Genomic DNA, 15,567 nt, shown 5'->3' with positions numbered 1-15,567 from the left:
CTGAAAAATAATATGGTAGAAACTAAGTATAGACCATCTTTCATACCCTATACCAAAATAAAGTTGAAATGGGTTCATGATTTATACATGAAGGTTGATACTATAAGCATTAGGAGAGCAAGAGATAGTTTACCTCTCAAATCTTTGGAGAAGGGAAGAATTTATGACTAAACAAGAAATAGAAAATACTATGAAATGCAAAATGGATAATTTAAATTTCATTAAATTAAAAAGGGTGTGTACAAACAAAACCAATGCAGCCAAGATTAAAAGGGAAGCAGGAAGTTGAGAAACAATTTTTACAACCAATTGTAAAGATCTGGTAAAGATTTCAAAAAGATATAGAGAACTGAGTCAAATTTATAAAAATTCAAGTCATTCAGTCAATTAATAAATGGTCAAAGGATATGAACAATTTTTAGATGAAGAAATTAAAGTCCTTCATAGTCATGTGAAAAAATGCTCTAAATCACTATTGATTTGAGAAATGCAAATTAAAACAGTTCTGAGGTATCACTTCACACCTATCAGATTGGCTAAGATGACAGGAAAAGATTATGATAAACATTGGAGAGAAATGTGGGAAAACTGGGACACTAATGTATTTTTCATGAAGTTGCAAATTGATCTAGCCATTCTGGAGAGCAATTTGGAACGATGTCTAAAGGGTTATCAAACTGTTCATACAGCAGTGTCTATGGGCCTGTATCCCAAAGAGATCATAAAAAAGGAAAAAGGACCCACATTGCAAAAATGTTTGTATAAGCCCTTTTTGTGATGGGAGGGAACTGGAAACTGAGTGGATGCTCATCAATTGGAGAATGGCTGAAAAAGTTATGGTATATAAATGTAGTGGAATATTACTGTTCCATGAGACATGCTGAACAGGATGATTTCAGAAAAACCTGGAAAAACTTACATGAAGTGATGCTGAGTGAAGTAGGAACCAGGAGAACATTGTACACAGTAACAGCAAGATGATCCACTATAATACTTACCTCTTCTCAGCAATGTGCTTATCCAAGACAATTCTAATAGATCTTGGGGGGAAAATGCCATCCTCATTCAGAGGGAGAACTATGGAGACTGAATGTGGATTGAAGTATATTTTCACCTTTATACTTTGATTGCTTTTTCTTTCTTGTGGTTTTCTCCCTTTGTTCTGATTTTTCTTTCACAACATGACACATATGGAAATATATTTAAGATGATTGTACATGATTGTACACCTGTAATTAGACCACTTGCTATCTTGGGAAGATGGGAGGTAAGGGAGAGGAGAAAAAAAAGTATTTTATAAAATTAATATCATTATTAAGAGAGAGAGAGACAGAGACAAGCAGATAGATAGATAGATATGTGGAAGATATCTAGTCTGAGGAGAAACTCTAAATTTCTGTTTTTCTTTACTAAGTAATCCCATGATAATACACAATATATAGACAGATAAATAGATGTGTATATCCTGTATATTTATGTGTATACACATGTACATATTTATATATGTAGACATGCATATTTATATGTATATGCATGGGTGTATTTGTAGGTATATATATATTAAATGTAAATATGCAGGTGTAAATAGATGTGTATTTTATGAGTATATAAATGTATTTGCATATAAATATATGTAATGTAAATATATGTTTATGTGTATGTACACATATGTGCATGTTTGTGTGTATATACATGTATATATTTTTTAATATATCTTTATAAGACTGAGACAGAATATGGAACATTTTTATAATTTAAAAGTTTTATAAATTGAGAGACAATGTAGCAAAGCTTAGAGAGAGTTAACTATACCATTAGACCTGGGGCAAACCCTACCAATGACATATATCACCTATGTGAGTCTGAATAAATCATGTAATCTCTCAATGCTCTGGACAACTCTCTTAAGTGGCAAAAAAGATTCCAACCTGTGAAAAAGATACAACAACCACGTTAGCCCCCTGGATACCTTAGAATCAGCCAGAGTCAGGATAAGCAAAAGTCCTTGGTCTTTATTCTTGGTCTTTAGGGGTAGGATTGAATTGGATGGAAACAGAATCTCCACAACTTCCTTCTTCCTCATCTATCGCCAAAGTGACTCTGGCTCGTCTTACTCCACCCCCTAATCCCTCCTACAATTCTCTGTATACACCAAAAGACTGAGCCAGCACAGGATAGTGGGAAGGGCCATTTTCCAAGTATATGCTAATAGAGTATTGTCCAATCAGTAATTAGCCGTGCTCGGTTGTCCAACCCCAGTGCATCAACTCAAGAGTTTCAGCCCTCTACACCAACCTATAATGAAATGAGTTTCTTTATATAGGGAATTCCCTTATCAATGAAATTACAGGTCCATTCCTTAAGTCTAAAATAAAGTAAGAAAGGAAAATTAAAAAAAAACTTCATTATTTAAGAAAACAAACAATTTGAAGCCATTAAAACATATTTCTTGTTTTTCAATTTTTCAATACTTATTTTTGCTGACGTCAGATTTCATTATGTCCCTTCTAGGTCACCCAGAGATTTTTCCTCTGGTATTTACCACCAAGACCCAGGAAATATTTAGCTGCCGACCTGAAGAAGATGTCACAGAAGAACAACCCCATAAACTTATCAAAAAAGAAGATATAATCCAAGACTTGAAGAACAGAGCCGGAGTATCTGATTTCCACCCAGTCAAAAAAATTGTGATGGTTTGTACAGATTCCCTTTTTATTTGATTATCAAACCTTCTGTAAGAGTTTCGTTCCAGAGGCTTCTCATTTCTTACTTAAAATATGAAAATAGAAGAGTTCAAAGATCTAAAACTGGACATAGAAAAACAATTACTCTGGGAAAATTACAATTGAGATTTGGGAGTTATAAAGACTGACTATTGTCACAGATACCTCTTGGAACCTTTGATAACTAGACAACTCTGAATTTGCATGTTAGTTGCAGAATGGCATAAAAACATGAGACTTTCTCTCTTGATCTTATTCATGCAGGACTATCCTGGAGAAGAACTTTTGATTGTTTATGATAAAGAGTTCAAATATGGACAGAACTTTTATCTCATTGGAACGGAAGAGGCCAAGGAAAACATTTTAAATGTAAGCAGATCGCCACACCTTGTATCAACTATTTTACAGTCAGGAGAAGTCATATCAATAGACTGAGCCTGTTCCTAATTGGCAAAACCACACGGTAGCTCATGTCCTACTTGGATGAATGTCACTCCTCTGGAGATCATCTTTCAAATGTCAGAAAAAAAAAAATTGGTCTCTGCTGCCCTTTAGGTTCACATTAATTCTAAGAGGACAAACAAATTCATTTCCTGATAGTTAGACTTTCCTGGTGGATATAGAGAACTTAGTGCAGAGTATAAATCCTTGCAATAGTTGGTTCATACAGAATATAAATCCTTGCAATAGTTGATTCATGCTATTCTTTTTAAATTTTTTATTTTTGAAGACAAGGTCTCCCCATCTTGCCAAGACTGGAAGCACAGGGGCTGCTTGAAGGCTTGATCCCACTATTAAGCAGCAAAAGAGTTTCTAAATTGGCCCCTCTTTAGGCAACCTAGTGGACCCCTAAACTCACCCTATTCGAAGAGAAACTTGACACTATTTGATAACACCCATATTGATGCTAAACTTTTGATCTCCAAAGATTCACCTGTCTCAGCCTCCCTGCTAGCAAAGATCACAAGTATGTGCTAGCTAGCCCATCTGGCCATTTAGATCATTCCTGAATACTGCTAATCTGATCAACTGATTTGACTTAATCCATTAATCAAAATTAGTTAAACTAATTATTTGATTGAACAGTCCACTTGATGAGAGGAGACAGTGTGGTTCAGTGTGTATTTAGCACTGGCCTTTGAATCAGAGGTCATGTGTTCAAGTATCATCTCTTAACTCTTATTTACTCCATGGATAAGACCTTGAAGAAATTACAAGTTCCTCAACTGTAATAAAAGAATAGTGGAGTAAATGGTCTCTCAAGTCCTTACCAACTGTAGATAGATAATCTTCTAATCTGACAGTTTTGTGCAAATGTAGCCTAAATAACTTTATAATCTTATTTTATTAAATGTGGTTTATCAATTTCTTTTTTTTTTATTTAATAGCCTTTTATTTACAGGATATATACATGGGTAACTTTACAGGATTAACAATTGCCAAACCTCTTGTTCCAATTTTTCACCTCTTACCCCCCCCCACCCCCTCCCCTAGATGGCAGGATGACCAGTAGATGTTAAATATATTAAAATATAAATTAGATACACAATAAGTATACATGACCAAAACATTATTTTGCTGTACAAAAAGAATCAGACTCTGAATTATTGTACAATTAGCTTGTGAAGGAAATCAAAAATGCATGTGTGCATAAATATAGGGATTGGGAATTCAATGTAATGGTTTTTAGTCATCTCCCAGAGTTCTTTTTCTGGGCATAGCTAGTTCAGTTCATTACTGCTCCATTAGAAATGATTTGGTTGATCTCGTTGCTGAGGATGGACTGATCCATCAGAACTGGTCATCATCTAGTATTGTTGTTGAAGTATATAATGATCTCCTGGTCCTGCTCATTTCACTCAGCATCAGTTCGTGTAAGTCTCTCCAGGCCTTTCTGAAATCATCCTGTTGGTCATTTCTTACAGAACAGTAATATTCCATAATTTTCATATACCAAAATGTGGTTTATCAATTTCACAAAAAAATAGTATTTTAGACAATAGATCGTTTTACAAGAACATTCTACTCATAATAGGGATGAAGGAATTTTTTTAGAACCATTTATGATTACATAATAGGCTTCAATTTCTTACAGAAGTCCATGCTATTGATATTTTAAATGCTGTTTTACTAGGCAAAGTTTTACTGAAGATTGAGAGTGAGGTACCAAAGTGAAGGGATGTCCAATCCAGTTGGAGTAAGAATAAAAAAATAGCTATCTTACCATGAAGTTTTGTTAACTTCACCTAAACAAGGAGTCTGTGACTATAACTCTGAATAGAAAGCAAGTTCAGAATGAGAGATAGGTGTCCTTTTGTGCACAACACAAAGCAAACCTGCTTTCTGGGTAACCCAATGCATTTAGAGATGCTGGAATTGCAGTCAGGTGGGACAGCTGCTGATTTAGGCAGCTTAGAGTAGAGGCTTTGGCTGAAGCAAATGTTCATTAATTTTTGGTTTAGAGAATCTTCAAACCTTTGAAAGGTTGTCTTGTAGAAAAGGGACTAGGTTTATTCTCATTAGCCCAAGAGGCAAAACTAGGAGCAATGATTGAAAGTTCTAAAATTTGTCTCTTACCAACTTTTATCCATTGCTCTTGATTCTGTTCTTTGGGACCAAACGTAACTAGGCTAATCACGCCTCCATAGGACATAACTTCAAATAGTTGAAAATTAATGTTGAAAATGATGAAAATAATGAAAATTAATGCCCACTTTCCTTCTCACTGATTCTTATAAAGTCCAATTCATATGTTAGGGACACAATACTTTTACTATTCTGTTTGCCCTCCCCTGGAAACTTTTCAGCTTATTAATGTCCTTCTTAAATTGTGATACTTCAAATTGAACACCAGATGAGGGCAGAATACAGTGAGACTGTTACCTCCTAGTTCCTGGTAGCTGTCTTGATAAACTCAACATTTACATTTTTGGCTGATTCATGTTGAGCTTGGAGTCTGCTAAACCCCCAGGACTTATTCTGGACAACTACTATTTATTCATGTTGCCCTGTTTTATACTTGTAAAGTTGATTTTTTAATACCCAAGTGTGAGTCTTTACATTTATCCCTACTGTATTTCATCTTAGTAGATCTGGCTCAGTGTTCTAGCCTATCATCCAATGTGTTAGCTAGCCCTCCCAACTTTGTGTTATCTGCCAATTTGATGAATGTGCCTTTGTGCAAGTCATTGATAAAAGTGTAAAAATATTGTTTAAAGAAATGACAGAATCCTGGAATACTACACTAGAGACCTGCTTAAAGAAATATTAACAGTTAATTTTTGGTCATTCAACCAATTCTGAATCCATCTGCTTGTGTTACTTAATCAAAATATCTCTTTCTTAACAATCATTATATGAGATAATTTTATTAAAATATTTCTTTTTTGCTATAAGAAAACTAATTTGAAATCATTCCCTGTATTTTGCTCATTCAATAATCCTAGACAGAAAAAAGGCAAATAAGTTGAGTCTAAGCTTTCCTATTCTTGAAGCTAGGACGGGTACTTTGTACTCACTGCTTCCCTTTCCAGATGTTTACAAACCATCTCTTTAATGACTTGTTACAGAAATTGTCCCAGGAATTGAATTCAAGCTCACTATCCTCTTGTTTGCCAAATCTTTTGTGGATAGGATTTTTACTCTAGTTTGGATCACTTACGTGATCTCGGAGATCTTTTCTGACTTTTAGATTCTATGACATTCCAAGAAAATGGTGTTGGAGGAAGAAATATCTTGCAATGTTACCTAAATATCAATAGATCAGAAGTCAGAAACAAAAGGCATAGAAATAGACTAAGTATATATTGCCATCCATAAGCAGAACTGGATGGAAGATTTTTTTCTGTGAGGAATCTCTTTTCCATTTGACTATACACAGGATAATGATAGACAACTTTGGTGTCTCCCTATTTTTATTCTTTGCTTGATAGTTAGTAATAAACTCTATTATTATATAATTTGAACACTTTTTCAAGCTTTTATTTAATTATATATGTTTAATTCTATTTCTTAGAAAATTTCAATGTCAACCCTTTGGTCAGGAATACTTTTTTCCCCACTATAAAATTATTCTTTTGTGAAAATTAAATTTCTCTTAGATCATTTCAGCTCACAGAAACACTTTTTTCATTAATATAACATATGAAGGTTGCCTATATCAAATTCCTTTGCTGCGAAAGGTTAATTTTATTTAAATTACATTTTTTTTATTAACAATGTAAAATTTTTGTAATAAATTGACTTTTTAAAAATACCTTTGGAATTTATTCAGAATTGTGTTGGAACTTAAAACAGCAAAACTTTGTGACTCTTGTAACTCTATTTCTATCAGCATGTATAATAAGGAAAAAGAAGAATGAGGGAAAGAAGAGACTTTTTCAATAATCCCAAATAAAATCAGGGCTGATAGAAAACTGATATCTTGATTCTAGAGATATTCAATGAAAAAGAAACAATCCTAAAGGGGGGCAAAAATAACATTATCATCAGTGAATCTATAAGGACCCTTACAGACCCTTTCTGTAGGGTGGTTCTCCATGGATGAAAGTTTAGAAGCTGGAAAAGATGGGCTGAATTATTTTTCTTCTTTCACTCTCCAGTGTCCTTTCTAAGGGTTATCTCTGTAGGGAGAGAGGAAGGCCTTATGCCAACTGGAATATTCACCGAAGTAAAGATTTTTTTCAATTTAATTTTTTTTTTTGCTCAGTTAATTGGTGTTAAGTGACTTGCCCAGAGTCACATCACTAGGAAGTGTTAAGTGTCTGAGGCCAGCTTTGAACTCATGTCTTCCTGACTTCAGGGCTGATGCTCTATTCAATGCACCAACTAGCTACCCCTGATTTTAATTTTTTTCCCCTGCTATTGACTGATAAAGACAGGAATACATTATAAAACCAGGAAAATGAGTCAAGGGTAGTATACGATAACCTTGTCTTCTACTTTGGTTTTTCACTTGAATTCATTTGCATGTTAATATAAATAAAATAAATAATATAAATAGTCTATTAAGAACAAAGTGGGCTTCATGAACCCAATTTCCATATAGTTCCTACAAGTTTTCTTTGGTGATTTATAAATTTCACAAAAAATAAATAATTTTCCTTGGAATAGACTCTAGGGGTATAAATAAGAAATGTAAGGAATTTCTAACCCTAAGATATTCATGAACCTACATGGAAAAAATAATGAACTTTCAACTATGATTCAACATCATTTGCAGCAGTTTGAAAACTATAATTAATCCTGGATTGGGAGCACTCTGGTTTTGCTTGATTTGCTTATGGTAGCTTTATAAGCTTCAGCTAATAATAATGTTGATGATGATGGTCATACCTTGATCTCTCCATCACCTACAAATGTACTTCCATGTTTATGAACTCTGAAATTCTCTGAACAAAACATTCAATATCAATAGCTCAACATGAACTATTATGACTCCTTATTGACTGACTAGTAAAAGCATTCACAATGATGAGTGCTCACTATCTTTGAAAGGATGCTGACCCATGGTGTATCTCAAATGTGGGGTAGCTTTTTCAGGAGGCACAAATGCTTATTTTAACCTGAGCCCCACTGCTGAATGAGAAGATGGTATTGCCGTGAGTGGATTCTTCACTAAATTTAAATTCTTCACTAGTGAAAATTTACAACTTAAATAAGTACAACTTTTAATCTGGCAAAACTTACTAAATATATGGTCTCTGAGAATTACCTTGGGGGAAAAAATTCCTCCCCTCTGATCAACCTGATAATTAGGCTTTTCAAATTCAGCTGATAGACACATATTTTATGCCTGAGTCTATACTCATAGTCTAGTCAGTTTAGATTGGACCAGCTGGATCTTGTGCTCTGTTGGCTTTTCCTTCAAGAACTCAGCCTCCAAGGAGTTATTAAAGGAAGACTTTAGGGGGAAGTCGTGTGCAGATAAGAGAACATTTATGTAATTTGTGAAAAGTTCATTGTATAACTGATGAAAAAGCAACAATTGGATTTTTTTTTAACCCTAGCCTCCAGAAGAGCAGATGGTTACTGAAGAAACCAAAGAAAATTACGAAGATGTTTATGTTTACAAACCACCTGTTCCCAAACCTTGGGTTTCCCTAGGAAGTGAGAAGGAAATTGAAGAAGAATCTGTTCGTGAATCTACAGTCAGGGTCAGAATAAATGCTTTTCGATTCAATATAATATTTTGAAACATTTCCCCAAGTTCAAGAGAAGGGCAAAAACTTTCACCATTCACTGATTTTATCCTTAAATCACTACCATGTGGTGGGACAATTATCTTAGCTGATCAGCCACGGTTTCTCCCCAGTAACTTCATTGTATTCTTGGGGCTCCCTGATTCCCTTTGGTTTAAATAAAGAAAACATTCTTTCAGTAAAAGTGAAGATATTTTACCTACCCTCACACAAAAAAAACCCAGAACTCGCCAGTAATTTATTTTTTTGCATGCATTGCAGGCCATGTTTAAAATTTCCCGGGAACGAAGACTATTTGGTGCACCCATTGAGTTTGGTGATTATAACGCTTCAAATGTAAAAGATGGCTACATTGAATGTACAGCATATACAGATAAAAACTTCACCATCAAGCAACTCGAAAAAGATATTGGCTTACAAGTTATCCCAGTATTGAAGGATAACCATACTCAGACCCAATGGTGAGCATTAAGTGGGTTTAACTCAGGTTTAGTGCTCACAAAGAAAACTTTCTAATTTTCAGGGTTATCAAGATGCATCATAAAACAAAAATAAATATGAAACCATAAAATGTAGGTTTATAAACTAATTTAATTTCATTTTAAAAGTCTCTGTTTAGAGCCTCTTGTTTGATGGCCAAGAAGCAATGTGGCCCAATGGACAGAACCAGTTTCAGAGTTAGCAGTGTGGTCTCTTAATTTAAATCTCTTAATTTCTTAGAGATCCCTAGAGGGACACTCCCTCAAACTTCAAATTACTGAGCAAAGCTCACCTAAATATATAGAGGGAGATTTCTTATCAAGTTTTCTAGTTCTGATTTTTAAAAAATCTTAAAAAAAAACCCAAAACTGGTCAGCACTGGACCAGGAGACAAAAAAATTATTGCCATATACCCAGAAGAACATCAGGGTGGATTCAAAATATGTTACAATAAATTTCCATGTCAAGAAAGCATACACAATAATAGAAGACATTATATTGATGGTTTTTAAAATTTTGTATTTTTAACACATTGTATTCATAACTGTCCATCTTTTCTTTGCTCGCTTTTTTTCTCTGCTGTGCACTTTTTACTTTATTCTTTTTTCCCTCTTCTCCCCATGCTCTCTCAGGTAGGCTACAGTTAAACTCAAATATGTTTATGTAAACATGTATATATACATATATACACATATGTATCTATATATATATGTACACGCATACATCTAAAACATTAATATGGTTGATATATAATGTAGATTTCTGTCTTGACTGAGTCCTTTTAAAGTTTAATTTTGAGATCAATGATTACTAACCCTAATGTTTTTTTCTGATAAATTCTACTCCTCTTCATTGTTGTTTGTATATATCTCTTATTTCTTACCCCTGCTAATGCTTCTACTTTTACCCATTAATTTGCCTTGCTGTTACTTAACTTTCCCCCCACCCCCTGAGACAATATATATATTTTAAAGCATCTCTTTTTCCCCTTTGATGTAACAGTGTTGCATAGCAGATAGAGGGCCAGACTAGCCCTGGGTTTAGAAAGAACTGTGTTCAAATCTCCTTTCTTCCTCACCCTTTTCCCCAAAACCCTCCCTAAGAGATGACCTGAGAAAGAAAAACATAAAGTTATAGGGCTGAAGGTGGCCCAGAAAGCAATGGCGAGGCAAGGTAGGCATGAAGAATGACACAGATCTGGTATAAAAGGATGTCCAAAATGTGTGATTCAATCATTACATAAATCCAGGGGGCAATGGCAAGCCACTTAGCCCCTCCACGTGCCAGGCAACGCTCTCTACTTCTAACTTACAGATGAGCTTCTTCAGTTACTGAAGGTCTTGACTAGAAAAGAGAGAGACTGAGATTTAGGTAACATATGACACCTACATGTAGAATTTAGTGAATTTGATGAAAGGAACTGAATTGCTTACTGTTGTAACAAAAAATAATCAAATGACTGAATGTTTTGTTTTGGTTTTTTTTGCTTTTTAACTAGTCCCCAGTTTGATAAATGCACAAACACATATCCATGTAAATATAGAAACCTTTTCTATCAGGAGAAACATTTATCATTTTATTTAAAATAATTAGCTTAATATTACACTTTATTTTATTTAATATATTTTCTGATATTTGAACTTGAAAAATATAAGAACTATTTATAAGTAATGATTATAGAAAAATGCTTCATGAACATTATAGTCACATTATTATTAATACTAATAATGATTGAGATAAAGCTCTTAAAGGTTCACAAATAAATACTGATCGATAGAGTTGGTAAAGAAAGATAACCTTTTAATGGTAGATATGTGACACAGTGGATGGAACACTAGGAGTAGGAGTCAGGAAGAGCTGAGTTCAAATTCTCACTCAGATGCTCACTGAGTGACCCTCAATTTCCTTATCTGAAAAGAATTGGGGTATAATGATAGCACCAATCTCCCAGAGTTGTTGTGATAATGTATACAAAGTACTCTGTAAATCTTAAAACACTATACAAGTTACCATTATATTAGAACAATTTCACCTTTTTGTCTAGAGTAAGGGGGGAGGGATATAATAAACTTTCAATTGAAAAGCTTTGAAGAGATGTTCATTTTACTTGTCACATAATTTTGACTTTAATTTCATGTTGATATTTTGGATACATAGGGAATATACCTATTCAGTATTTCTTTTGTTTTTTAACAAACCAGGAAATTTCCCAGAAATGCTGCTGTACAATATGTGCCTAGAGAATTCTCAGAAGAAGAAAGAGAAACATTTCTGGAGGCAGAGGAACTGAAAACTTTTCTTGACTCTGTATCCTTGAGGTAAAAGTTTAAAGCAAAACATTTAAAGCAAAAATGTAAAGCAAAAAAAAATTAAAATTTAAAGCAAAAAATAAAAGTGTAGATCTAGTACTGTAGATCTAGTCCAAATAGCAAGTGTGCAGATAATTTCACTTCTCCATGAATAAGTTACTTGCTTTGTTTATAATATCACTGCCTCTTTGCCTTAGCAGGACTGGGCTAGAACCTGAGTGGTTTCCCACTGGGCACATGAAGGCTTCACAATAGAGAATTGAGGGAGCCCCACCCCTGGAAGGGATCTCTGGGGAGGATGGTCTGGAGTGCTTGGTTTGTCGCTGGAAGTTGTGGGCTGCTCAACAGAAGGACCTTGAGCCATGACATAGACTAAAGTTGGATCAGTCCCACAGGATTAGCAGAGTTCAAGATTCAGGAAAAGAGGCCCCAAACAAATTCCATCTACCAGAAAAAGGCATGATATAAATATCAGCTATCACACCTACAATGCTTATGAGGAATGTAATCAAACAGAACACGATGAAGATAATTGCAATTTATACACTGACACCATTTTTTTTTCTGGAGATTGAAGAGGTAGAAAAGTCCTGTGAAAAAATTAGATAAGAGATCTCTGACAAAGTTAATTATCTGGTGCCTTCAATTCTAAGATAGCTTTAGGAGAAGATAATTGAAAAAATTCAGGATTAAGAAATGGAAGAGACCAATGATTTATAAACTATAAGAGTTCTGCTAGGAATTCAGGAAATTTTGGAAAAAGCAAAAGGGAGGAGATAAGAAGAAAACAGAGAAAAGGAGAAAGGAGGGGAGGACAGCATGGAAAGGGGAAGAAGGAGGAGAAGGAGAAGAGGGGAGAAGAGAGAAAAGGAAGATGGTGAGCACTGAACAATATTTTTAAAAGTGAAATTAATGCCTTACTAAAAAGGAAACAACTTAAATCAAAATAATTTCATACTGTCTCTGTGTAGTTGGTTGGTCACTTGTCCTTTGCCCTTGAAGAGCACCAAAAGGACATGACTATGTTAAGAGTTGAATTACAGTATTAAAAGCATTCATGAGTTAGAAGAAAATCACCATAAACACTAAGTTTAGAAGAAAGGGTCAAGATTGGGAGAAATCATTGTAAGAAATTATAACAGGTCCAGTCTGATGTATTAAAAAAAAATCCATCTGTGGAATAGCTTTCCACTATGTAGAATAAAGAAAAAGACAATACCTACAATTATCACCACTTCTTACAGAATTATAATTGATGTTGTTAAAAGCAGCTGTTATTCCAAAGAAGCCAAAGAAACCTAGAAACTGTCTCAGCTGGTAAATGATCTATTTCTTTGCCAATAAAAGAGATATGGCAGCCAAGGAAAAGACCTTTAGAATATAAAGTCATTTGAAAAACATTATCAAAGAGAATAGTGGATGAAGAATAGTGGATGATGAGGTGATGTCTCATCACAAACACAAGAATGTTGTAAAGGAAAATGCATCTGCAGAATGCTTGACATGAGATTTGCCTAAGCCATATCAATCTCTATAGTCATAAAAATGAACCTGGAAGGAGAACAACAAATGGGTGAAAATGAAATAGAGCTGTTAGCATTTCTCTAAGAGCCTGTTTCTATCATCTGTTGACTGTGTAACTATCACATTTGGATGCTTATACTTCTGCCACTAATATACCTCTATTACATGGATGATTTGAGGATCAAATAAATAATAAGAATAATTCAATCCTGTTTCAATGTTGCTTTACTATGGTAGGTAGTTTAAAGAGTATTCTGCTCAGTTTATAGAAAGAAGGAAAAGGTGGTGACACTTAAAAAATAGAGTTGAGAAATAACAGGTCAAGTGCACATGGAAAAAAGCAGAGCCAGAGGTAACTCTGTTTTGAAGGTTCTGTGACATTAAAAAGGAAGATGCCAAAAGAATGGGAAAAAATCATGAGCAGTATTATTACGAGAGAGAGAGAGAGAGAGAGAGAGAGAGAGAGAGAGAGAGAGAGAGAGAGAGAGAGAGAGAGATTTAACAGCATCCCATTCCATATGGCTACTTTCTCTTCTCTATAAAATTTTAATGAAAACTAACTGCACATTTGTGTGGAATGATATAAGTATCCTAGATGGAATCACTAAAAAGAAACAGGAAGGGGGCAGTTAGGTGGTGCAGTAGAGAGAGCACCAGCCCTAAAGTCAGGAGGACCTAAATTCAAAGCTCATCTCAAACATTTAACACTTCCTAGCTGTGTGACCCTGGGCAAGTCACTTAACCCCAATTGCCTCAACAAAAAGAAAGAAAGAAAGAAAAAGAAAGAAAGAAAGAAAGAAAGAAAGAAAGAAAGAAAGAAAGAAAGAAAGAAAGAAAGAAAGAAAGAAAGAAAGAAAGAAAGAAACAGGAAGACTTTTGTGGACTTCAATTGCCTGAAAAGTATAGAGAATATAAAATCCTATGGTTTCTCATTGTTGTTATTTTTTTAAAGCATTTGCCTCAATAGAATAAAATACACTCTATAACTACAGATGTGACAAGTTGTCTTCTATACCTAAGATTTCTTGATAGAGTAACAGAGATAAGTAAGTTCAAACTAGCCCTTGACAATCCACATCAAACAAAGGAAGATGCGTTTGCCAAAAAGTGTCTATTACTGGGAAGTGTTCCACACAAATTGAAGAGGGATTCCTTGAAAGTGGCAAGATGCTCTAAATAGCCCTCTTTGGAGATGACATAGTGATTCCTGCAAGTCCCAGAAGACTGTAGAGATCTCTAAAAAAGATCTGTGATCATTAATCATGGATTGGCTTAACAAGCCACACAGGAAAAAAAACCCCAAGCAGACAAAGAATGTCTATTATCCACATTACGAGATGCTGCTGTTTGGACATTCCATTGAGTTAGCCTAGCAGTGTCTATAATGCCAGATATCTATTTGTAGCTATAGTGCATTGTATAGCCACTTATATATTGAGAGTGAACTGCGAAAAGGAGGAAGGAATGGCTGGATTACATTTGAAGATTTATGCTATGATTTCAATGCTCTCAAGTGGCTCCCTCACATGAAAATACATTTTTAAAAAACAAATATCCTTCTGGTATTGCTATGTGGCTGCTAATTATAGGATTCCACAGATTTCAAAGTCTCAGGATTTCAGATGTCCCAAAGAGCAATGAAAAGACTTGTGGTGGATATCAAGACAATGCAGTACAATGCAGATTGGTATACATGAAGAAGTGTAAAAGATGACAACCCCAAATTATATGACTGGAAAAGAACATGGCTCATCAGAGGCAAGGGATGAAGTACCCGGGTCCTTCTTAATACCTACAGAATGCTCAAATGCCTGAAGAAAAGCCCTCTAGCAAGTTGGAGAAGTTCTTCTATAACTATAGAAAGACATGAATATGGGTGTGGATGGATTGTGATTTGTACTGTTAGAGGCGAGACTCACATTGATGAGATGACAGAACCATTTTGAAGTAACTGAGGATAAAATATGCTATATTTTATCTTTTTATCTCACTACTGACAAAGCTGTTTATTTCCTCTTGTGTATTTGCCCTGCAATCAGTTTGCCTTGGCATTTGGTGAGTGATGAATGTTTAATACTATGATCCTTGTCAGTTAATTATGTCTGTGGGCTAGTTGGTCTGTGAGACAGACCATAGCCTGGGGACCATCACTCAACCAATGGCAGGCTAAACTGATTGCAGGCTAAGTACACAAGAGGAAATAAACAGTTTTGTGAGTGCTAAGATAATAAACAGAAACACAGAAAGTGAGGATAAATACCACAACAGTATTTGTTAGAAGGGAGGAAAAGAGGAAGGAAAGAAGGAAGGAAGGGGGGAAGGGGAGAGAGA

The 15,567-nt window shown here is 34.8% G+C and overlaps 1 protein-coding gene across 1 annotated transcript in view; it reads left to right on the top strand.

Moving 5' to 3' along the window:
- Nucleotides 1-15,567, top strand: part of WDR63 (WD repeat domain 63) — a 120,225-nt gene that overhangs the window by 56,705 nt on the left and 47,953 nt on the right. The window contains exons 4-8 of the mRNA XM_031969398.1: nucleotides 2,512-2,693; nucleotides 2,988-3,092; nucleotides 8,732-8,878; nucleotides 9,185-9,384; nucleotides 11,605-11,721. Coding sequence (XP_031825258.1) covers nucleotides 2,512-2,693; nucleotides 2,988-3,092; nucleotides 8,732-8,878; nucleotides 9,185-9,384; nucleotides 11,605-11,721 — 751 coding nt within the window. The remainder of the gene's footprint in view (nucleotides 1-2,511; nucleotides 2,694-2,987; nucleotides 3,093-8,731; nucleotides 8,879-9,184; nucleotides 9,385-11,604; nucleotides 11,722-15,567) is intronic.

The sequence above is a fragment of the Sarcophilus harrisii genome, chromosome 4, assembly GCF_902635505.1.
Source record: "Sarcophilus harrisii chromosome 4, mSarHar1.11, whole genome shotgun sequence".
Taxonomy (NCBI): Eukaryota; Metazoa; Chordata; class Mammalia; order Dasyuromorphia; family Dasyuridae; genus Sarcophilus; species Sarcophilus harrisii.
The sequence above is the reverse complement of the archived record's forward strand: the minus strand, read 5'-3'. Positions and strand labels throughout refer to the sequence as shown.